The following is a 23,454-nucleotide window of genomic DNA, read 5'->3' as shown; positions in this document are numbered from 1 at the left end:
TGGATTAGAGGATGCGTTTTTCTCACTAAAGGAGAATATTTGTAGCTCAGAAATAAAGTCTGCAAGAAAAAGACCAAGCTCAGAGAACACCAAGGACCCCCCCCCCCCATTTCTCACTGCCCCATTGGTTGCATTCACACAAAACACTTCAGAATTGTTTTATGCCACGTATCACCCCTTCAGCTGCTGACATGTTTTGAAAAACGCTTCTCTACCAGCAATCCGAATGGTGAAAATGTCATTTTTCTCTTTGCAATTGATCTTATTTCTATTTCATTTTCCTTTCTTGAAACAACAACTGGAAACAGATTCAGATACCTGCAGTGAACCCCGGAGCCAAAAAGGATTGGATCACTATCTGGATAGCCTCTTTGATCCTGTGCTGTCTTACGGGAAAGGGGTAAGACAAGCATTCCCCTCCCCCCCCACCCCACCCCCAGATTCAAAAAAGGGACATCCCGGCGTAGCTTGCAACTTATTTCTCCTAGAAATCTGTTTTTCCAAGAGCCGGGGAAACGCAGATGTTTCATTGCCAGCATATTGAAGGGAGATCAGATGGGTTAAGAACGTATGAAGGAGCTCAGCTCAAAGCCTTTTTTCCACCCCATGTGGGCTCAGGCCTCGGGGGTCCTGAAGGGGAAAACGGGTCCGTAAAAGCCGCTTTGGTTTCTCCCCCCCCCCCAGGAACTAGAAAAGCCAGCGGCCATCTCACGAAGGATGAAAGGCGGTGGTCATGTTAGGCACGGTGACGGTGACAATGAGACTGCTGTGGTCCCTCAAACCTCTGGTGAGTACGAGCCACATTGCCTTAGTCCAGTGGTGGAGAACCTTTTTGGCAACCGAGTGCCGAAAAGTTCGTGTGGAAATGGGCATGCACGCTTGTTGAAGCCGTGCTCCAGAAAAGCCAAACTCCCGGGTTCTGGCACACATGTGCACCCAACATTCAGCTGGCCGGCACACATGTGCAGGGCGGCTTTCGGTACTGCGGCACACACGAAGGACAGCTGATCATCGCGCACATATGCAGCCCAGAAACCCAGAAGACAAACAGGCAAGGCCGCGTGTGCCAGGCAACATGGCTTCGCATGCCAATTTGGGCACGTGTGCCATAAGTTCACGATCACGGCCTTAGTCGATATATTCGTTGGAGGATAAAAGGCTTTCTCTGCCATCATTTAGAGTGCGCCAGACTTCCAAGGGCATTTTGTGGAACATGTAGAAGCGCAGAATCACAACCGTAACAATAATATCCACGATCAAATTCTATCAGTGCCGGAATAAGACACAGCAGGTCCAAGTTATGTTATTAGACTAGAAATGGTTCGTGCAAAGGCGGACAATGCCGAAGAAGAAAATTCCAGAGACGGGGGGCCACCCAAGCTGGATCTTATTCCGGTCGGGGAGGAAATGCATGCATTTCTGAGTGCCAGGAAGGTGTCCTCTGTTTTTGCAAGCCTTCTAGCGTTCTTTGGCAAACTCAAAAGGCTGTTTTCATCTTCCCTCTCCACAGGACAGAAGGAGGAGGCTGGGTTGACACTGCTGGCTTATGGCAAACACCGAGAGTCCTTCCTGGTTAGTAAAGGCAGGAACTGTCCAGTTGAAGCAGAGGTACCTTAGAGAAGTGCTGGGTAGAGGGAGGTGTGCATTTCTGAAAAGAAATCTATGGAGATTCTCAACCATCCAGGTCATGGTTGGATCCACCAATGGTGCTTTTTCCAAAAGGCAACTGGACTTCCTTGGTTTTTTTCCCTTGAAAACGTTTCGCTTCTCATCCCAGAAGCTTCTTCAGTTCGTGGTTTCTTGGATGAGAAGCAAAACGTTTTCAGGGAAAAATAAAAACAAGAAAGTCCAGTTGCCTTTTTGAAAAAGCACTTTTGGGACTTTGGGAAAGCAGCATACAGCATCCTAGACAGATTTCATTCTCTCCTGCTTTCCATGTGAGACACACCTCAGTATAAGGAGGGGGAGGAAGGCATACCAGACTTAATCCTCAAACAGCCCTTTGCCAATTTGGCCATCGGTGAGGAAGCCAGGAGCTGCTTTGGTTGGCATCTGGGCACCTGCCAAGGCTGCATCCACAAGCCGATCCCTTCCCCTTTTCCGATGCCTTTATACCCTTCTCAGCTGACCCGAGGCTGCCGACACTGGATACTCACCTCCCAAGCAGCCTCTGTATCCATTTCACTTGCAGGCTGGCATCCCAAGTGCCATTGCCCTGGGCCTTTTCCTGCTGCGAGTCCTCCGGGCAAGGACGGGCTTTCAATCCACTGATCTGTCCTGGAGCGATGGCCCAGGTCTGGGGGATGGGGGGTGGAGGGGAAATAGCCTGGCAGAGGGGGGTCTTTTGGGGCTCCCCTAGACCACTCAAAGGCAACTGGGTAGCTGTAGGCAGAGGGTTAGGTAGAATTTTGAGGAGGGGCCCTGGATTGGAGAAGACAGGCCAAGATCCCTGCAAAACTGGGAGAAGCATGATTCTCAGTTTGCTAATGAATTTCTCCATCCGTCCACCTCTCCTTTTGGCAGAGGGAAGCTGGGAAAAGGCTGATGGACGGATCTGCGTCACCTTCGGGAGTTGCATGGCGAAGACTCCCCCTTCAGAATCCAGGTAAGGAAGCCCCAGAGAATCTGCCAGTTGCAGAATAAACGGCGCGGAAGAAAAGAATGGCTTCAATCCTTCTCCCCTCTTTGCTTAGGGTTTGGTAACATTTGTGTGGATTTTGACCTTTTGATATCTGCGCTTCTTAGATTTCTTGTTTTATTCAATTGTTGCAGGCTGCCCAGCGTTGCTTTTTGTGAGGCGGGTGGCTCTACCTATTGGGATAGACACCTACATAGCTATTGAGTGCCTAAGTTGAAAGTTAACACTCATCAGTGGCAGACAAGCCATGTGCAAGGCACAGAAGCCTGTTTAATCGCACACAGAGGTTGTGCCGACAGGTTCACAGGGGTTGAGAGGTTGTGGTCTAACTTCTGGGAGACCTAAGAACAAGACCTTTTGCATCAGCCCTCAAACAGTCAACCTGTTTGGCTACAGCATTTTAAACGTCTATACACTTAGACTTAATAGAACTTAGACTTATATACCACTTGGCAGGGTTTTACAGCCCTCTCTAAGCGGTTTACAGAGTCAGCCTCTCGTCCTCGTCGTCCCCAACAATCCGGGTCCTCATTTTACCAACCTCAGAGGATGGAAGGTTGAGTCAACCTTGAGCCAGTCAGGATCGAACTCCTGGCAGTGGGCAGAGTCAGCCTGCAATCCTGCATTCTAACCCCTACGCCACCAGGGCTCTTTTATGGCATCTAGCCACGATTGCGGTTTGTCAATCTGGGTTTGAGGATTCAAGCTTTCCTTGTTCCAAGCATCCATTAACTCTGGTTTCCCTCCCGCCTCCCTGTGCAGAGTCTGGCTCCCCGTCTCAGGCCGGAGGGCTTGTCCACCACTCCAAGCTGAATTCGGAACACAATCCCGAGCCTACGCAGAATATCCGGAATATTATCAAGCAATACCAACAACCTTTGCGTGTTTCAGAGCCCGTCAGGTCAGATCGGGTCCTCCGGCAGCCTTTCCTCTCTCCCCGCCCCAAATATTTATTTGAAAAAAGGGGGATTACGTCCCATCCTGATAATGCAAAGCTTCCACATTTAGAGGCAGCATATCTGTAAACGTCAGGGGCTAGGGACTGCTTCCAGATCATCAGTTCTTTTCTGGGAGGGTGGGGTTTGTTGGGAAAGGACACGACTGTTTTTGATTGATTGGATTGGGAAACTTCCATCTGCCCTGTAGTAAGGTTTCCTAAAAATGCCCTAATTGATTCATGGGTATCGAGTCAAGTTTCAATGCAAAGCTAGCCATTTATTTAGGCAAGTTCTTTTCGCAGTCAAGTCTAAGCTTTGTTTGATTTATAGCTGAACTTTACCCCTGTTCCTTCCCTCCCCTCAGTCTGTGTCATAAATCACATTCCCCTATGAGGTGCACCCCTCCCAAGCCGGCTGCAGTAATCTGAGATCCGATTTCTGCAGACAATATGCATGGAATGCATTTCCCCACCCCCCCTTCTCTTACTATGACAATACTGGGAGTTGACACCCCACCTGTCTTTTCAGGAAGGAAGGGGGGAAGGTCTTTGTGAAGAAAATGGATCCCCATGAAGAAGCCTTGATGATCCTAAAGAGACGGATGGCACCCACGGGAATACCTGTGCAGCCCCTTCAGGTAGGGCCAGGTGCCTGGCCTATCAGACCCACTTCTTGGAAACTCCCCCCATCCCTCCCAAAATATTGGCTTTCTCATGGGTGGCTCCATGGGGCTGCTGCTGGTAGGGAAGTTGAGGCAGGTGAGACCAGCAAAAACCATATCACAAACCAGAAATAAATGCAGGGAACTTTGAGAAGTGAGCAGCCGAAAGTCTGTTAACCACAAAATGTGGAGCTGGTAGCTGGTCTCTGAGCCTCCTGCTAGTCCTTCCATTTTGGGTTGCTTCTGCTTGCTCACTGACCCTTTGAACGACTGGAAAAAGAGTGGCAAGGAGGAGAAATTGAGCGTTTCCTTGGGACGGCTCTGCCCAGCGATGCCAGAGAGAGAGAGAGAGAGAAAACAAAGGAGAAATGTCCGTGTGGAAATTGGATCCCCTAGAATAAGGATGGGCACTCGAAAAGCATCTTGGCCAAAGAGCCTTGAAACTTAAGGCTGGCCCTGATCTCAGGTGTTTCTCAGGCAAGGTAAAAACGAGAAGCAGGTAACCAGGTTGAGCATCTGCAAAGGACAATGCTGGATCCCCTTTGGGTAATGGGTGAAATGGCTTCTTTGCAGGGTGTCCATGAGCCAGCACCGAGAGAGATCGTCGCGATGGTGAGACCAGTGGCTAGTGCCAAGGTGGCTGAACCCCCCGCCATGGCCCAACCTTTGCCTGATGCTTCTTCAGGTGAGCAATCGTCCCCTTCTCTCTGCCGGTTGGATTCCTGGCCTGCGAGAACCAACTTTTTTTGCTTGGTGATGTGTCTCCATCTACCACACCAACCTCTGGGTTTTTTTTCCTCCTGCACTAACTGGGATGATTAGAGCCACGCACGTCAGATATTGTGGTGGCTCTGTTTGCTTTCCCCAGATAGGCTGGACCTTCCTGCCCGGTGGGTACCTTTTGCTCTTTAGAAAGATGAGGAAGAACAGTTGGCTTTCTCCCATCCAGCTCCCATCTCCCGAGAGTTGGCATCGGAGGATGAGACGATCCAGACAAAACTTTACGGTCCAAGCAGCGAGGAGTTTTATGGATACCACAACGTCTCCTGGAAGATCTATCTCAGGAAAGAGGTAGGTTTTTAGGGACCCTCTCTCGGTTTTCCTCTCCTGGTTGCGGGGTGACCAGGGAAATATGGTCACACTTTATAAAAACAGAGCAGAGGAAAGATCTGATGGTTGCTTCTCAGACCAGAACTCAGGGCAGTCCAAGAAAGCATCCAACGTCCCTCTAATCCTGGAACTCCTAAGGCAAGAGGAAGAGGAGAAGAGTGAGGAAAGTCTGTAGATGGCTAATAAGTTCTGGTAGCTAGATCAACCCTCCATATTCAGTAGCACTTTATCTTTGAGCGGCAGACAAATATTTTAGAGAAATATTCTAGTGATTGTGCCCTGTTGCCATTAATTATAAGCAAGATGCTGGGCTGGGTGGGGCCTTTGGGTGTAGCCCTGCACCCACCCAGAATCTTCCTCTTTCCTTGCAGGTTTTTTACCCAAAGGAGACTATCAGCAGCCCTCTTCTGCTGGATCTCCTTTTTCGGCAGGTGAGTGACCTCTGGCATGTAATTTTGCCAATGATGCTCTCTAAACCATTGGTCATTTGAGAAGGTGCGTCCCGAGTTACCTTGGACCTCAAATTCCTCTCTGGGCAGGTTATTTAAGGGTGAATGTTTCCCTTTGGTGTGATGCAATGCTATTGAACTCTATTATATTTGAGTTAGTTTATTAAACTTCCTTTGCCACCCAGACTGCTGAGGTCTGCTGGCAGCTTATGATCAGGTAGAAATTCCCAATTAAATGTTTCCCATAAGCAAAATGCTGTTGACTTCTTACTGTTATCCAAGATGGGTGGTTCCCCCCCCCCAAATGTTTCATTACCAGTCTAAGTGACTCCTCAAGGCATTTGGGGTTTAAGCACACGCCAATAAAGACAGCCAGAAAATGTTACTTCTCATGCATTGATAATAATTAAAAAAACCTGCAGAAAACCATCAAACTCAGAAAACATTAAAAATTGAGCTCATCATATTCTCTACACTTTGGATGAAATCTATGTTGTGAAGGCCTTTCCGAGGGTCAACCAAGACTTCTTCTCATCTTGTCGCTTTGCAGATCTTCAATGATACTCTGTCGGATGCCTGCATTCGTCTCACCGAGGAAGAGAAATTACGCATGAAAGCTCTCTTTGGTAACCACAGTTGAGGGGAAGGGAGGGCGGAAGGTCTTCAGATGTTACCATGTTGGGTTAGAAAAGTGTCCAAAAGCTACTAGTGGCTGGAACATCTTTTCTGCACCTATTGATGTCTCTAAGTGTCTCTATCAGCCAGCAGTTATTTAACAGGGCCGTATTAGAGGCATCGTGCTCAGGAACAGTCTCCTTCTGGACACTGGTTGATGAAAGAGAGGAAAATGTAGCTCTGTTTGCCCTTCTTGCTGAGAGTCCTTCTTGTTTCCAAAAAGACTAGGCTGGCCATTGTGGGGAAAATATTCTTCTCTCTACAAGATGCTGGATGTACAGTTGTGGTGGAATGTAGTTGGATTCCCAGCAAGGGCAGGCTGCATTCCAGAGGAACAAGAGACAGCCAAGTTTTGTGTGAGAGAAAGAGGGTGAAGGCAGCTCTTCCTTCATGGTTCCCTGGGTCTGCTTTAGTCTGGCAAGAGTCTGTCTCTAGGTGAAGCACAATAAAGGGAACTGCTTAGACGTCACTCCTATCTGCCTATCTGGGTCTTTTGGAGACTGAGACGGTGCCTGCTGGTTGAACATTTAGCTTTAGGTCTTAGCTTTTCAACTCACAAACTTTTAAAAGAAGACAGAATGAGAGAGGAGTTTGGTGCAAGTTTTTCCCTTTCAAAAATCTTCTGTGAACACCAGTGTGGTTTCTCTAGTGGTGACATTCAATTTTTTTTACTGCCAGTTCTGTGGGCGTGGCTTGGTGGGCGTGGCAGGGGAAGGATACTGCAAAATCCCCATTCCCTCCCCACTCTGGGGCCAGCCAGAGGTGGCATTTGCCAGTTCTCCAAACTACTCAAAATTTCCGCTACCGGTTCTCCAGAACCTGTCAGAACCTGCCGAGTTTCACTCCTGGGTTTCTCCCCACAGCGGAAAACAAGCTGGACTCCTTCAGTCCAGTAGCCGATGAAAGCGTCAAGAAGGAAATTATCCGTGTGGCCCGAGAGAATTGGGAGGTGTATTTCTCCCGCCTTTTTCCAGCTACGGTAAGAGACTTCCCCCAGTCCACACAACCAGTTGAGAGGGCACTTCTTTTAGCACATTAATTTTGAACGGTCACTAAATGAATGGCCTTAAGTCATTGTGTTGATATTTTACACTCTTATATATTTTAGCAGCAGCTCTCATTTCAGTGATGTGAACCCAGAATCCTTTTGGCTTGCTTGAAGCGGCCACTTTCCTTTTCTTGGGTGCTGGGTCCAGCCTTGCCCACATACCCCTCTCCCCCCCTTCAGGGCAGCGTCGGCACTGGAGTGCAAATCTTGGCCGTCTCTGACATGGGGATTAAACTCCTGCGACTGGTCAAAGGGGCCAGTCTCCCTGGGGAGCAGGTCCGGGTGCTGCGAGGCTACAGGTGAGTAAGGCCAGGACACACCTGCCCAGAGGAGAAGTAATAGAAGAACAGAGTTGGAAGGGACCTCAGAGGTCTTCTAGACCAGGGTCTCCAACCTTGGTAATTTTAAGCCCGACGGACTTCAATTCCCAGAATTCCCCAGTCAGCTTTCTGGGAGTTGAAGTCCGCCGGGCTTAAAGTTGCCAAGATTGGAGACCCCCTGGTCTAGACCAAACTGCTGCAATTAGCAATTAACCAAGGGACCCCTTTGTCTTCTCCACATCCCCCTCCACCACCAGTTACAGTGAGCTCCTGTTTGTCACCATCCCCTCAAAGAACATGTTGGAGTTCAACCTGGTCCATGAGAAGTTGATTCTCTTCTCCCCCAAAGCCGTCCAGGTAAAGGCTTTGATCGACCACTACATCATGGAGCTCAAGAAGGTAAGACCTCGGGGAGGGGGGATTTGGTTGGGGAAGGGGGCTGCAAGGAAGAGCAGAGGTGGAGGCCAATATCTCACAGCCCCAAATTCACTCAGGGGGGTCTTCCTTGCAGGGAAGAATGGACCAGCTTGACAGCTTTGCTCGGTCCACCATTTTGAACCAAACACTTGTGCGTCTTTTTTTCTCACAATGTAGGACTCACAATATATGGTTGCCATTAAGAACCATATCACCAAGGCTGAAAACCTTCTGAGTTTTCACAAGGGAGACATCATTTGCCTGCGACCGATGGAGGGCCTGGAGCCAGGTGAGAAAACTAATGGGGTAAGAATTTTAGCAGAAATGTAATGCAGCAGCAGCAGCAGGAGGAAAATAATAATAAAATTTAGACTGGAGTTGGCATTTTTATCCACTTACCCCAGGTCTTTGAGAAGGGCTCGATAGGTGGACCAAAATGCCAAGTCCAGCCTAAACATCTGGCCGACTGGGAGACAAACCATGAAAATAATATCAGCAGCTGCAATAAATATACGCAGGGTAGCGAAAGCATCGCTTTGGTTTAATCTTTGCAGACGTAGGGATTAGCAAGTTCCCCCCAAGGTGATCAGTTTCCTTCATGTCTCAAATATTCCCCTTTGCTGAGCAATGGAAAATCCACCTCTGCCTTTCGAAGTTGAGCCCCCTCCCACCCACCCTTTTCTTCCTCAAAAGAGGCCCAGGTGTCCGGCAAATGCTTGTTGAATTAATCATCATTCAGGATGTTGAGACAGGTGTCTTCAGGTGTCACCCTGTCCTTGCGTTGATATTCATGGCCCAGATGCTCCGATTCTCCTGACGTTCTGGAACGTCTGATTCGGTGTGTTCTAACCATCGTTTAGAAATGTGGCCTCCCGAGGAACAAAACACAGGTTGGGTGCACGAACAGCAGAGGGGGTTATGACGGACAGTTTGCCTATCACTGAATGTCAGCCTTGAATCTGGGGTAACAACTGGAGCTCCCCCAAGTAGCCAACAAGCATTCCTTGCTCCTTTTGACTTTCCATTCGGCCGCCGTCATCCTGGCTTTGCTATCTGCAAATGTGATTCTTTCCCAGCACTTTTGAGGGTGAAAAGGGAGTTTGCACACCGAGCCATCTTGACAGCTAACAGACCATGAAAGGACATTCCAGATTTTCCAATGCGCTATTGACCCGAACACCTTCCAGCAGCTTGGAAAGGGTGATAAATGAATTCCAAGGGAGCCTGTGAAGGCAAAGCATCAAGAATTAATGCAATTTCCCTCTGATGCATATAAAGGGGACTTGAACCCTAGAGAGGGAGGTGAAATGAATCTTTGCTGCAAAAGGAATCAATCAGGGAAGACTGTGAAAAGAAATTGAAAACATTTTTGGGGGAAACAATCAGAATAACAGCCCCTACATACAAATGCCAGACGAAGCCATTAGGAAAAGACCATTTACTCAGCAAAATAGTAAATGGAAAAGACACGAGAGAAGATGCAAAAGATTTAAATGGAAATAGCGATAACAGAGGGAGACTTAATGAGATCTCCAGGAAGGGAGACACGTTTTACAACAGATTAAACTTTTTATAATGCCAGCTGTCTGTGTTCACGATAAGAGAAAATGGAAACAAAAACGTCTTTTGCAAAAAGAAGGAATGCAAAACGGAGCATCGTCACTGCTGATCGCAAATTGGATTATGACTGTTGGCCACTTTGCGTGGAAGCCTTCTTGGGCTCCTTCTGACACCCCTGTGCTTCTCCCACCTACAGACCGCTATTACGGCTGCGTGGTGAGGAAGAAAGTGATTCTCCTGGAAGAGGTCAAAAAAGGCACCCTGGATTTTGGTGGGTGGCCTTGGCATGGTTTGGAGTGCAACGCTCTGCTCTCTTCCAGATTCCTCTTCTTCAACATCTTCCACCTTTCAGTTGCATGCTGGTGTTTGATGTCTCCCCCCCCCCCCTTGAGCAAACTCAATCCTTGTTTGGAGATGTTTAGAACTTCCTAGGTCCAAATAGACCTAATCAACAATGACCTGGAGCAGGAATGGGCGAATATGGCCCCTTTATGACCTGAGAACTTCAACTCCCAGAATTCCTGAGCCAGGAATTCTGGAGTTGAAGTCCACAGGTCTTGAAAGTTGCCAAGGTTGGAGATTACTGTCCTAGAGAAAAGGGGGCTGGAAACTGATTAGACAGATCTCTGTGAAACCCACTCCTCCTCTTCCTTGGGAGAAGGTGGTTGGAAGACCATCAAGAGGGAAGATCTCTTGACAATGGTCCTGAGCATCTCTTATTCCTTGGATAGGCTGGAAGTTTGGTGCCATCTATGGGAAGTCGGGGCTCTTCCCCTCTAGCTGCGTCCAACCGGTGGCAGCCCCAGATTTCACACAGCTGCCCACGGAGAAGAAGGAGAACCCCAACAACAAGCAAGCCTCAGTGGCTGGTCCAGCCTCGGTGGCCGTGGCTGTGGCATCAGCAGCTGTGGCTCAGGAGCTGGACAGGAAGGTTGAGGCAAGTCGCTTGTGGAGGTGTGAATGTCCTTGTGTGGCAGGAGGCGGGATTCAAAGGAAGGAGGCAGGAGCAGGCTTATGGGTCCTGTTATTCCTTGGTTGAACATGGCTGGTTTATCATAGCAGTATGTCCTGAGACAGGACTAGCCAAGTCCTGGAACAGATCGCTTTTGTCCAAATGCCTCACACGTCAAAACAGTGGTGAATGATTCAAGCTCTATGATTGATTTAGTTATGGTTATTGTTTACATCTGGAGCCATGATGGTGCAAAGATTAGAATGCAGTATTGCAGGCTGACTCTGCCCACTGCCAGCAGTTCGATTCTGACCGGCTCCAGGTTGACTCGTCCTTCTGTCCTTCCGAGGTGGGTAAAATGAGGACCCAGATTGTTGGGGCCAACAGGCTGACTCTGTAAACCGCTTAGGGAGGGCTGTAAATCACTGTGAAGCGGTAAATAAATCTAATGCTATTGCTATCTGCAAAGCTTTGGAGGGGGGGGAATGGTGTCCTCATGGCTGGAGAAAAAACTATACGGACCTCTTTCATTGAGTCAACAAGGGATCTCGACTTGACTAGCGGTCTCATCCATGCAGTCATTGTAAGTGTGGGGGATTTCACCCAACACACCCCAAAGAACCCATTTCCTGAGTGGGCACAATGGTACTGTGCCAATGCATTAGTTGCATCTTTGAAGGTTGGCAGAGAAGCTCCATTGGAAACCATTGTGGGTTCACTTTTGCTCTCTTCTCTCCGACAGGTTTCCCCAGTGGGCGAGGAATATTTGGAGAGCTGGGAAGAAGTTCAGAAGCCCCCTGAGATCAGACCCCAAGGAGGCCCTTTCACCATGCTGGAGTTTGCCAGGAAGTATTTCCGAGAAGGGCAGAAGGCAAAGACGTGAGTGATGGCAGAGAAGGGGAAGTGTGGCAGAAACAGTAGCTGAAAGAAAGATGAAAGAAGCAGCTGAAGGGAGAGGACGAAGCAATTCCAGGATGCCACCATCTCCCACGAATGCCCCATATTTATGAAATCCCTGATATTCTTTGAGGAGGCATGGGAGGTGCCAGAGGAAAGCCAAGGGGGGGGGGGGTGGAAGCAAACAAAGTGAGAGATAGAGAGGATCTTTCATAACCAGAAATGAGTTTTGATCCCAGCAGCATACCAAGAAGTCAAATATCTGACGTGTTCACCAGAGAAAAGGGATTTTTATTTATTTCTGGTCAAGTTTTTGAAGATGGGCATCCTACAGTTGGAATCCTCCCTGCCCCCCAACACACAGGGGATTCCTACTTTAATGTTTTATTGACTTTATGATTTCAGGGACAAGCCGAAATGGAAGAAGGGTGTCGAATCTAAGACTGTGGTGGAGGATATTCTGAAATACACCAAGGTAACCCTGATGATTTCCTTAAGGCAGGGGTCTCCAAACTTGGTCACTTTAAGACTTGTGAACTTCAGCTCCCAGAATTCCCCAGCCAGCTTTATCTTGCCCACTTATTTCCACACGTGGCTTCCTCCAAGGAGTGTGAATCCCGCACTCAACTGATCATCTCACTTTCCCCCCTCCCCCTTCCTGGCTTTCCAGTGTCCCATCCAGGAGTCACTCATTGGATTCACCAACAGCAGCCTGAACAAAATAGCAGCAGAATCCTTCCAGGGTGAGTCCTTCTCTCGTACCAAGGTGCCCACCTCTCCTAGGAAGACATTGGCACCCTGAGCCGTGAGGATGTATGTATGTATGTATGTATGTATGTATGTATGTATGTATGTATATATAATTTATACATTTTTCTTTAACATACGTAAGTGCTTAGTAAACAGTGTATTGTCTGGGTTGGTTTAATAGTAATAATAATAGTATTCATTTATACCTAGTAATAATCTTCCAACTTCTAATTTCTACTTCTATTGTCTAACCGTTGATAAAACAAATCTCATGTTAAAAAATATTGTGTGTCTTCTTTGTCCTTTATCTTTAGTGTTAACCTATTCATTTCTGTAGTCTAGTATTTTCTGGTTGGCTTATGACAGCGGCATGAGCAGTCCAAGTTTTGGAACAAGTTGCTTCCATACAAATGCTTTGCACGTCAAAACAGCAATGAGTGATTTAAGCTCTGTGACTGATTTGGTTATGGTGGTTGTTTTCATCTGCAAAGCTTTGGAGAGAGAAAACAATGGTTCCAGCACTGTTCCAAAGGAGAGCAGTCTTGGAAAAGTTGTCTTCCATCTCTTCTCCAGCTAATCCAGGCTTGGAGAAGTCAGCCAACGATCTGTGACTGCTTTGCTGCTGAGTGGATTTCTCGTGTAAATTAGGAAAATGATCTCATTCTGTAATTATTGCAAAGCTTCGCAAACTAAATGTTCAGCCATAATGCTAACCATGCCGTAGGATGGGCAAACAACAATGGATTGGTTCATTCATGCCAAGTCAAAACAATAATGATTGTTTGATGACATCTGTACCTAAGGAAGGTAGGAGTGGTTGAAGAGATAATCCCAATTGAAAGGTGTGTGTGTGTGTTTGTGTTTCTTTTGTGTCCCCCCAGCTGTGATGAGGTTTATGGGCGACCTTCCACTCAAAGGACAATCTGAGCTGGATGTGGTCTATGCTTTGTTGAAGGTAATCTTCTTTCCAGTGTTGGCTTGTTATTAAACCTTGTAGAGCACATGATGGACATGTTCCAGTTTCTGACAGTGTGCTTTTTTTTAGTTGAGGGGGTGCAGTTGAAAGGTGAAGGCACTTTTTAAAGTCAAGTGTACATCTTCAGAGTTTTCTGAAATCCAGTGTTTTGCTGCCAAATTTCTGTAGTTTTGTGTTTGGGGGAGTTTAGGATCCTGCAAAAATGGGAGGTAGGGAGCACATTGCCAACAAGGGTGGCCTGTCCCTTCTGTAGAGGTTGTTTGGACTCTATGTGGTCTCAGGCCAGGGTGTCCTAACTGGCCAAACCTTTCTAGGTGAGGTTTTGGGGAGAATCAGTGGTTGACTAATTATGGGGGTGGGTGGGAAGAGACTCCTTCTTCCCATGCTCTCTTCCTGCTTCTTCTCCAGCTTTGTGGAGACCACGAGGTCATCAGGGATGAAGTCTTTTGCCAGATCCTCAAACAGATCACGGACAACATCAGCAGCAAGACGTAAGCCAACTCTTCAATCTTTCATGGCTTTCCGGAGTCCAGTGTCCCCCTCCCTAGAGTTCTCCAGCTGAGTTGTATTTCAACTCTCCTGGATTTCCAGGCCTGCTGGCTCAGGAGTATGGGAGTTGAAGTAGCTCATATTCCAAGGACACCATGTTGGAGCAAGCTGCAGTGGATAATAGTCAAGTGTGGATGTACCCACCTTGTATAACTCACCTTTAGTCCCTTGGGCAGTCAAGGGACAGAGAAGAATACTTCTCAGCCCAAGGGAGTTTGGAGATAGAGCTGTTTGGGGGGAAGCTTCTCCCAGTTGGGGCTTCTCAGGAGGAGGAAGGGACCCCTTTGTCAGGGTTCCAAATATCATCCAAAAGAAAGTAAGAGTCCGAGGCAAAGGATTCCTCAAAGGTCCAATTTATGAAGAGAGCCATGTTGGCACATCTGGGAAAACCCGAATCTGAAAGCTTCCTGGTTTTCCCCACCCAGTTGAAATTTCAAGATCTTGCCCCCACACCCACAAGTCCATCCCATGGTCCAATCTCCCACTGCCACGCTGGCAGCTTCCACCCATCCAGTTCCGGTCAGGTGCAGAGGTGCAAAAATAAAAGATGACCTTGGCTTTCTAGAAAGAATGTTGTTATGGCTACCTATCATCTAACTCCGTACAATTTCCCCCTCCCATTTTCCCACAAAACAAAATGCATAGAAGAATAATAGAAAGTGTGGCAGGCCAAAGACCCAAAAGAAAAGATGGCTGTAGGCCTGACACCCTTCTTCTCTTTCTGGGGGAAGGCAGAAACACAGACTCCTAATGTTCCAAGCCAGCAGCTGAAGGCGGATGAAAGGGAGTCCTTGGATTAGCTCTGGGGTCCCAAGAGAGGCCAGGAGAACCACTGCCTGAGTCAGTCCTGCTCCTACCTCTGGTTATGGGTAGAGCTTCCCCAAGATCCAGCTGGGCTTTCACATCACTGTCTCCTTTGACCTAGGGACAGCTGCCCCAAAGGATGGAGGCTTCTGTACATCCTGAGTGGCTACTATAGATGCTCCGAAGTCTTCAAGCCCTACCTTCTACAGTTCCTCCAGGACGTATCTGCCCACCCTGGTTTGCATTTTCAAGGTGAGCTGCTGGAACTTTCCACGAAAGGCTCCCAATGTGGCCCAAAATGATTTCAACTCGGGCTGCATTAACAGTAGAAACACAATCACATGGATAATACCGCTTTATAATGCCTTGGTAAGGCCACCCTCCAGTTTTGGTCGCCACGATGTAAAAAAGCCTCTAGAAAGCGTGCAGGGAAAAGCAACAAGGACGATTAGAGGACTGGAGACCCTTACCCACTAATTTACACATAGGCTCACCTTTTAACTTTTTTTAAAAATTGAAAAAACAGCTACAAGAGACAATAGTGGATGTGTTGAGGAAATGCTGGGGGTTTGTCCCCTGGCCCTCTGCCCAGTCAAAGCTCTAATCTCCCATTTCAAAGGATCAAACTGGAGTCTTTTAGGGTTTGGGTTTTATCATTTGTAACAATGGAGTTATTAAAAATAATAATCAAACATATTTGCATTGGCAATTGTGGAAACCTCTCCTCCTCTCGTCCATGTAAAACATTGCCTCCCTGGAGGGAAGTAAAGTGAATTAAATGCTTCGATTCCTAGGACAAGGCAGGTGTTAAAATCTAGCTGTTAGAGGAAGAAAACTGACAGGGCTTAAGCCAAGATTCATCAATCAAACGTACTTGCTCTCCAATTGCTAAAACGTGAAAATGAATATCCATCTGCTCTGTCTACGGCTGGAAGGAAGCCTGCTGGGCCACATGGGTTATTTTCTCATTAAACTCTCCCCGGTGGGACAGAGGGGATTGGCAAAGATGGATGACCCCTCGCTTGACTTCCAGCTGGGCCAGGATTCCAGCCCATCAGCACCTCTCTTCGGCCGGAGAGGAACGCTGCTGCCATTGGAGAAAATCTGGAGCTTGGGAGGTTCTCAACCATGGAAGGCTGGGGAGTGAATCAAGCAGGAAAACGGCCCCCAACTGGTCTTGCTTTTCAGGGCTCAGTGTCCCACTCCAATCTAAGTTCCACAGAGGGCAGCAAATGTGGACAGGCAGGCCCATCTGGGTTGGAGTGGGAAGAGTGACTCTCACGAGTGGGACTTCTCTGTGGGTGATTGAGAATGTTTGCCTCTCTGCTTCTCTTCCTTAACCTCCATCAGGCATCGCCAAGGCCTGCGAGCAGAATTTGGTGAAGACTTTCAAGTTTGGGGGACGCTGTGAGTTTCCTAGTGCTGTGGAGCTCCAAGCCTTGGTGGTGAGTTCTTGACAAGAGAAAGAAGGGAGGGAGGGAAGGAGGGATCAGCTGGAAAGGAGTCACCTAGAGAGGGATGATAGCTTGGCTATGGGCTGAAAGAGATGGGCAAGCAAGGTGCCTCCATAGCACCCACTTTCCCATCCCTAATAATTTTGCTTTCTGCCATGCTATTCTTCCGCCTCCTCCTCCTCCTTCTCCTGCTCCTCCTCAGGCTGGAAGAAGCTCCAAGCGCCAGCTCTTTCTCCTTCCAGGAGGGATCGAAAGGCACCTCAAAATCAAGACTTGCTCAGTGAGTGCCAAAAAACAGCCTCCTTCCCCTGATCTGATGCAGCCAGCAAACAGAGAGGGAGTGTTTGTACACGAAACTCATGCTTAGTGTACAAACATGTTTCAAGTGTCAACAATGCACCAGCCAGCCCAGCATGAAATCTTGCAGAATATAATATCTTTCCTCTTTCCTCTGCAGGAGTTTGTTTCCAGAGCTTACTCCAGAAAACCCTACCTATCTTTTCAAGAAACAAACTTAAAGTTCCTCTTAAAACTTTTATGCTCAAAATGCACTTTCAGCCAAAATGGGCCAAATCCACTCTGTTAGTTTTCCCAAAGACAGATCCTCTGCCAATTTCCCCCACAAAGTCAGGCTAACAACATTTGTTCTCTCTTTTTCTCCGACATTTCTTCTCACACTGTCCTCTACAAATACATAGACCGAACATTCGTCTGTCAGAAAAATTCTGCGCAGTTCCGAAAGTTGCATCTTGCGCATTCAGACCTGTTGCGAGGCATTCGCAATTCCCCTTGGTGCAACTTCCTGTCCATTCGTGTTTCTAGGTGGCCCAGGATGTCATAGAAGAGATTTGCTTCGAAATGGGTCTGCACCAGCCTGAAGCCTTCAGGGAATACATCCTTTTTGCTGTCTCTAGTAAAAGTGAGTTGATGAGGTTAGAAGGGAGGTGATTTCCCTTATCCAGGCTTCGAGAAGTAAGTCACCTTCCTTTCTGTGGACTTTCGGATGTCCAGCTGCATCCATGCTACAAAGCTATCCAGCGTCTCATAATGACTTGCCAGTTTTCCTTAGGCCAGGGATCAGCATCTGTGGCTCTGGAGCTGCAAGTGGCTCTTTCATCCCTCGGCTGCGGCTCCCTGTTGCCGGTCGGCTCCACAATGGATGGGCCTTTCAGTTAGGACAGGTAGAGGAAAAGGACGCCGCGCTAGGAGGAGACTCGATGGTGGAGGAACTGGACTTTCGATCGGCTTCAGAATTCAATGGGGGGGGGTTCCAGTTAGGGTCTTTGTGGCTCTTTGAGTGTTTAAGGTTGCTGACCTCTGTCTTAGGCTCCTAATTCTGGGGCGGGGGGGGGGTGCTTCTCCATCTGAGAAGCTGCTGCATCCTTTTCTATGTATAATTCTCAGGAAAATTTATAGAAATGGTTAATGTGATGTTTAATCAGGTGAGCCCAAATTCTCATTCTTGGTTGGGTACCACAGAGTTCATTCATTGGAATCACTGATGAACTTTTCTTGTCTGTTTGTGTAATCCACCTTAACTCCAATGTTTGGGATCTACTAAAAGCCAAAAGACGTGGCCCTCCTTCTCTTGGTTTAAGCAGGAGAAACGGAGATGTTTCCTTCACCAGATACTTGGTCTTGTGTGTGGAGTTGCAGAGAATCAGCTGGCCCATCCATTGGCAAAGGGGAGCTTCTCACTTCATGGCCCCCGGTTGTGTAGGCTGCTTCAAAAAATTGATTCTCTCCGTTTCCACATCCCAGATCAGAACGTCCGGCCTTTGGACAGGCGGGAGTACATCCTGGATGTCACCCTGGAGATGGAGAACGTGGACAGCGGCTACATGTTCTGGTACCGGCGTGTGATTTGGGCCCAGCCGCTGAAATTTGACAACGAGCTCTACGTCACCATGCATTACAACCAGGTGAGACCCTTTGAGGAAACGTTGGGAGGAAAAACTCAAGATTTGGTTCGGTCCTGGGAAGACTCAAGCACCCTTTCTTAACTCAAACCTGTTTTCGTTAGTTATACTAACTGCATGGAAATACAGTAAAATGCTGAAACATCCTACAATACAATAATACAAAAACTATACAGTATCAAAAGGCTAAAATATACCAAACAGTTTGTGTTGCAGAACACAACCTCTTGCAAGCTGGCCTTCTCCAAGGGGGCTCAACGTCACCTTCTGTCACCTCCATCGAACTCGATCTTGCGGGGGTCTCAGGTTGAGTGAAGGCTGCTTCCTGGCAGTGATGGTGTCCCTTGATGTCTCTCTCGCAGGTACTACCTGACTATCTGAAAGGCCTCTTCAACATCTCATCTTCTGCAAAGCCAAGTGACCAACAGTTCCAGCAAATCTCCAAACTGGCTGCTCTGCAGCTCTGGGTGAAGGGCCAGGCAGCCTTGTAGGTGCCTTTGGAGTACGGTGATGTTTGGAGAAGGCTAGTGCCGCAGGCAAGAGGGAGGCTGACTCCTGGGACTCAGGGCTGAGTGGGCAAAGACTGGGTGGGACGGTCATCACCTCCTGGGTGTGAGGCTGTAGCACCACCCTTGGGATTGTCCTTCTCTCTCTCCTTGGCTTGGTGGAGAACTTCCCTTTAGCTCCTCGTGCCCCTGTTTCCTCAGCTGTCTGTGATTTCTCACCCAATCCTTCTGCTTCTCCTCCAAGAAGGGAAATTCAGGACTACATCCCGCCCCAGTTCTACCATCTGCAGAAGGCTCAGGCATGGCTGGACATGGTGGCCCCCTTCATGCATCAAGCACAAGCCTTGAGCGCCCACCAAGCTCGGGCCCAATTCTTAGGTAAGGCCTTCTCCTTCCAAGGGGCCAGAAAGGGGGGGGGCAGAGCAGCCAACCTTCTGGAATGAAGCTGCAAGAATGCTGGTTGGCCAAAAGAAAACACCTGCAGTGCAACTTAACCCTGTGTTTCTCGCTTCAAGAGTTCTCAGTTGCTTAATCTCCCGGATTCTCTGGCAGCTGCACAATAAAAACACAAGTAGGGTTGGATGACAGTCAAGTGAGAAGGAGCCCTTCTTGACTGCCTGGATTTGTGGGTCCCTTGATTGTTTTGGAAAGCGGTGACCAGAGGCTTCCAGGAGATGATGACTTACGGAAGAAATAATTATCTCCTGCAATGAATATCAAGAGTATGAGTGCGATGTTCACTCACTAAGAAGTTCTTGATGTCTTATTCATGATTTAGGGATGGGAATAACCAATCTTGGCCACTTGAAGACTTGTGGATTTCAACTCCCAGAATTCTCCAGCCATTCAGTCCACAAGTCTTGGAATAGCCAAGGCTGCACATTCCTGGTTTAAGAGATGCAATCCTCTAGTAATTTTAATTTCTTCCAAATGAGTAACCCTCACACCACTGAAGATTATGAATTCCCCAAGTTTGCACGGAAGAGCAGTCCACAACCACCTTCTATGTGGGTCCCGTCCTTGTTCTTTGTGGCCTCCTGTTCCAGACCCCCTTCCTTGAGCTGATGGTTGGCCTCCGTCCATTGCAGGGCTCCTGAGTGCTTTCCCCATGTTTGGGTCTTCATTCTTCTACATCCAGAGTTGCAGCAACAACACCATCATTTCGCCTTGTATCCTGGCAGTGAACCAGAATGGGCTGAATTTTCTCCACAAGGAAACTCACGTAGGTGTTGGGTGTTTGACATCTCAAAGGGTTTTCTTCTGTTCAGATCATTTGTTTGCTTGCTTTCTGCTACGGAAAGGAAGCTTGGACCTCTGTGCCACTCCTGGGGGGAAACCCTGCAAGTGGTTTACCCACAGGTGATCCTGCAGGATAATAAAAACGATGGGTTCTCCGCCTCAAAATATGCAGGATCTCATCTGCAGCCTCAGAACAAAACTCCCATTGAATAAGCCAGGAACAAAATTGATCATTAGTACTTTAGAATGTGCAGATAGACAAGCACAGAAAATGGACCTTGTAGTTTAGGCTGCTTGCTCTTCTTCTAAAGGTTTTCTCCTTCACTCTTCTAGGAACCCATCGTGACGTTTTCTCTGAAGGAGATCCACTCTACTCGGACCCAGAGACCTTCGGCTGGATCCAGCTACCCCTACGTGGAGATTATGCTGGGAGACCTGATGTCTCACAGAATCACACAGCTGCAGCTTAAGCAGGTACAGCAGGCGAAATGCAATTTCTTCTCCACAGCAAGACCTGCTCAAGGGGGTGGTTTATGGGTTGGAGGCTGTCACTCCAAGGATTGGATTTTTCTTTTTTTTAAAAAAGTTATGGAATTGCTTCCCAGGGAAATTGTTGGGGAAACTAGAGGGGGTTTTCTTAAGACTTAAGACGGCTTTTGTGCACAGCCCCATAAATGTGGAGTGAAAACTTTGGTGATTCTTTCTCAGATAAAGCAGTTGTCAAATTTTAAGCCAAGCACAAAACAAAGCAAAAGGTCTGAACGAGAAGCAAAAGGAGGAAGGTTTATTTATTTATTCCACATAATAACTAAATGAAAAAAATAAAATGAGAAAGATGCAAACCATTATTTGAATCGATCTCTGAACTTATTTATTTATTTCTTTAGATTTCTAAACCGCCCCCTCTCCCAAAAAGGGACTTGATTGGATTTTGCAGCCAGGATTCTTGTTTACTTTTTGGGGGGGTTAAATTTAGACTGCCTGATTGTTAAGAACCCAGCAAGTTTGGCCCGAGTCCCTTTTGGGAGAGGGGGCGGTATAAAAGTTTGAAATAAAGTAAGTAAAGTAAAGTAAAGTAAAGTAAAGTCTTTTCAGAATATATTGGCTCCCTGATACGTTGACGTATTTTGACTTTGTTGGAAATATGTTGAAACTCTGTGAAATAAGCTTAACTCATTTTCCTCCTTTCTCTTTCTGTCTCTTTCTGTCTCTTTCCCTGTCTCCTTCCATTGGCTTTGTGAAGCTTAACCTTCCGATGGTAGGTGTTTTCCTCCTCATAATACTGATAAGGTATTGGGATGCAACCTTTGAAGTGTTCCAGATGCTTTCTTTTGATGTCCTGACCCCCCCACACACACACATCTGCAGAGTAGGGCAAAATGGCTGTCCGGGTTTTAGGGGGGCGGGGTAGGACAAGACGGGTGTTGATCTAGGATCCGTGAGTTTAGGATGGGACAGCATTAGAAGTGCTGGAACTCTTGAGTGAGTTGAATAGGCTGACCCACCTGCAGGTGTTAAAGCTCTGAATAAACCCGTGAGAGGCACGTCCTCACTTCCGTTGCGTCCTCTTTCTCCTTGCAGGGCCTAGAACTGTGCCGGGTCATTGCCACCCACATGGAGAACCTGCTGTATGCCCGTGAAAAGCAGCTGACACTGCCCCCAAGCGAGATCACTTTGCTGTGATTGGATCTGCTGCTCTGTGTCTCTCTCTCTCTTCCAGATTCCAGGACAGATCCTGACCCTACTACTGGAAGATATAGCTGAGCTATACTCAGCAATGTCCACATTGTCATCTCCAGATTTAGGGGTGGGAATGTGAGCAAGGGACACAGTGGCTCAGTGGCTAAGATGCTGAGCTTGTCGATCAGAAAGGTCGGCAGTTCGAATCCCTAGTACCGCGTAACAGAGTGAGCTCCCGTGACTTGTCCCAGCTTCTGCCAACCTAGCAGTTTGAAAGCATGTAAAACATGCAAGTAGGAAAATAGGAACCACCGTTGGTGGGAAGGGAACAGCGTTCCGTGCGCCTTCGGCGTTGAGTCATGCTGGCCACATGACCACGGAGACGTCTTCAGACAGCACTGGCTCTTTTGTTTTGAAACGGAGATGAGCACTGCCCCCTAGAGTTGGGAACGACTAGTACATATGTGCAAGGGGAACCTTTACCTTTTTTATGTGAGCAAGGTGACTTCAGGGCATCACATCCAGCTGATTTGTGTGATGTAATAGATACTGCTGGTTTTCCCAGCTTCCTTCAGAAACCATATCGGAACAGGGGTTCCCTAACTTAGCGGCAATTAGAAGCATCTTGGTTTTTTTTCATGTGGACTAGAAGCATCTTTTGATGTTTCATGCAGACTTATTCTATATTAACCAGTTGACTTGGCCAGCAAAATGTCAGCCAGACAACTCATTCTCCTTTGGGTGTAAATTGGTGGTTATGGCCAAAGCGAGAAATGATTTTGTTGCAGAAGGCCAAGTTTTTGCTTGGCTCAATTTCCAACAGCTGATGGCCAGATGTTATATAGAAATGTCTGAGCAAAATAGGATGATTCATCTATTGTTCGTATCCAGACTAAATATATGTATTAAAAAGTTTTTAGAATTGTTTTTTTAAAATAATTATTATCCTCCTATTTCATGGGGTGTGTCTCCAAATTGTAGTTCTTTATTTATTCATTAATAAAAGCAGTCAATCTATCTTTATAACTGACATTCTGTTTCATATTAAGATGTGGCAGTTGTATAAAATAGCGGCTTTGGAAACATGGCATCACAAAAAAGACACAGGTAGCCCAGGGGTGAAATTCAGCAGATTCTGGAAATAGCGGAAATTTTGAGTAGTTCAGAGTACCAGCAAATACCACTTCTGGCTGGTCCCAGAGTGCGGTGGGAATGAGGATTTTGCAGTATCCTTCCCCTGCCACTCCCACAGAGCCACGGCCACAGAATCAGAAGTACTAAAAAAAATGAATTTCACCAGTAGTCCCCAGCTTACAACTGCTTGTATAAGGACCGTTCAAAAGTATAAGAGCACTGAAAACGTGACTTAAGTGTTCCCCTGCGGTCATGTGATTGCGATTTGGGCACCTGCCAACTGGCATGTCTTAAGAGGAATTGCAGCGTTCTTCAGCAACCAGAAGAGCAAATTTTGGGGTGGCTCTTTTGCACCTCACTTTTGCTCCAAGCTTGGTCCCCAAGTTGGAGCAGAGCCACACACACATACACCCCCCCCCCATGGCTCCATGCTCTGCAGTTGCATGGGCGGGGTTTCCCATTTCCATCTTCTGCTTTTGAACAGTCCCCGTCGTGGTGGCCGTTGGCATTTCCTAGTGGTCTCCCATCCATGGATATCTTTGGTCTGCAGAACATCAACCGGGGCGCAGACAGCCTCTTCAATGGTGCTTCTCAATTTGCTCGGTGTGCACAGGCAGATGCCCTCATTGCCAAGGGAGGCGAGATTTTTAAATTTTTATTTTATTTTTTGAAATATTTTGATTAAAGTTTTTTTTCTTTTTAAAAAACATATCATCTTTGCAACATTTCTACATCATTAAGCATGCATTATACTCCTTTTATCCATACATATATACCT

At 47.4% G+C, this 23,454-nt stretch overlaps 1 protein-coding gene across 1 annotated transcript in view; it reads left to right on the top strand.

Moving 5' to 3' along the window:
* The window catches only part of MYO15A (myosin XVA), a gene marked incomplete at its 5' end in the record, with an annotated part of 46,418 nt that extends 24,625 nt beyond the window's left edge, over positions 1-21,793 (top strand). The window contains 31 exons of the mRNA XM_081965485.1: positions 309-400; positions 685-853; positions 1,511-1,572; positions 2,192-2,294; positions 3,401-3,539; positions 4,105-4,213; positions 4,811-4,922; positions 5,187-5,308; positions 5,719-5,778; positions 6,347-6,422; positions 7,335-7,450; positions 7,700-7,818; positions 8,097-8,238; positions 8,434-8,545; positions 10,013-10,087; positions 10,548-10,753; positions 11,511-11,647; positions 12,071-12,140; positions 12,336-12,408; positions 13,297-13,370; positions 13,800-13,882; positions 14,866-14,996; positions 16,095-16,189; positions 16,401-16,478; positions 17,021-17,117; positions 17,960-18,120; positions 18,480-18,604; positions 18,868-19,001; positions 19,712-19,845; positions 20,196-20,336; positions 21,444-21,793. Coding sequence (XP_081821611.1) covers positions 309-400; positions 685-853; positions 1,511-1,572; positions 2,192-2,294; positions 3,401-3,539; positions 4,105-4,213; positions 4,811-4,922; positions 5,187-5,308; positions 5,719-5,778; positions 6,347-6,422; positions 7,335-7,450; positions 7,700-7,818; positions 8,097-8,238; positions 8,434-8,545; positions 10,013-10,087; positions 10,548-10,753; positions 11,511-11,647; positions 12,071-12,140; positions 12,336-12,408; positions 13,297-13,370; positions 13,800-13,882; positions 14,866-14,996; positions 16,095-16,189; positions 16,401-16,478; positions 17,021-17,117; positions 17,960-18,120; positions 18,480-18,604; positions 18,868-19,001; positions 19,712-19,845; positions 20,196-20,336; positions 21,444-21,545 — 3,449 coding nt within the window. The 3' untranslated portion in view covers positions 21,546-21,793. The remainder of the gene's footprint in view (positions 1-308; positions 401-684; positions 854-1,510; positions 1,573-2,191; positions 2,295-3,400; positions 3,540-4,104; positions 4,214-4,810; positions 4,923-5,186; positions 5,309-5,718; positions 5,779-6,346; positions 6,423-7,334; positions 7,451-7,699; positions 7,819-8,096; positions 8,239-8,433; positions 8,546-10,012; positions 10,088-10,547; positions 10,754-11,510; positions 11,648-12,070; positions 12,141-12,335; positions 12,409-13,296; positions 13,371-13,799; positions 13,883-14,865; positions 14,997-16,094; positions 16,190-16,400; positions 16,479-17,020; positions 17,118-17,959; positions 18,121-18,479; positions 18,605-18,867; positions 19,002-19,711; positions 19,846-20,195; positions 20,337-21,443) is intronic.
* Positions 21,794-23,454: the final 1,661 nt, after the last annotated feature.

Source organism: Natrix helvetica (assembly GCF_964273705.1).
Source record: "Natrix helvetica genome assembly, chromosome: 13".
Taxonomy (NCBI): domain Eukaryota; kingdom Metazoa; phylum Chordata; class Lepidosauria; order Squamata; family Natricidae; genus Natrix; species Natrix helvetica.
The sequence above is the reverse complement of the archived record's forward strand: the minus strand, read 5'-3'. Positions and strand labels throughout refer to the sequence as shown.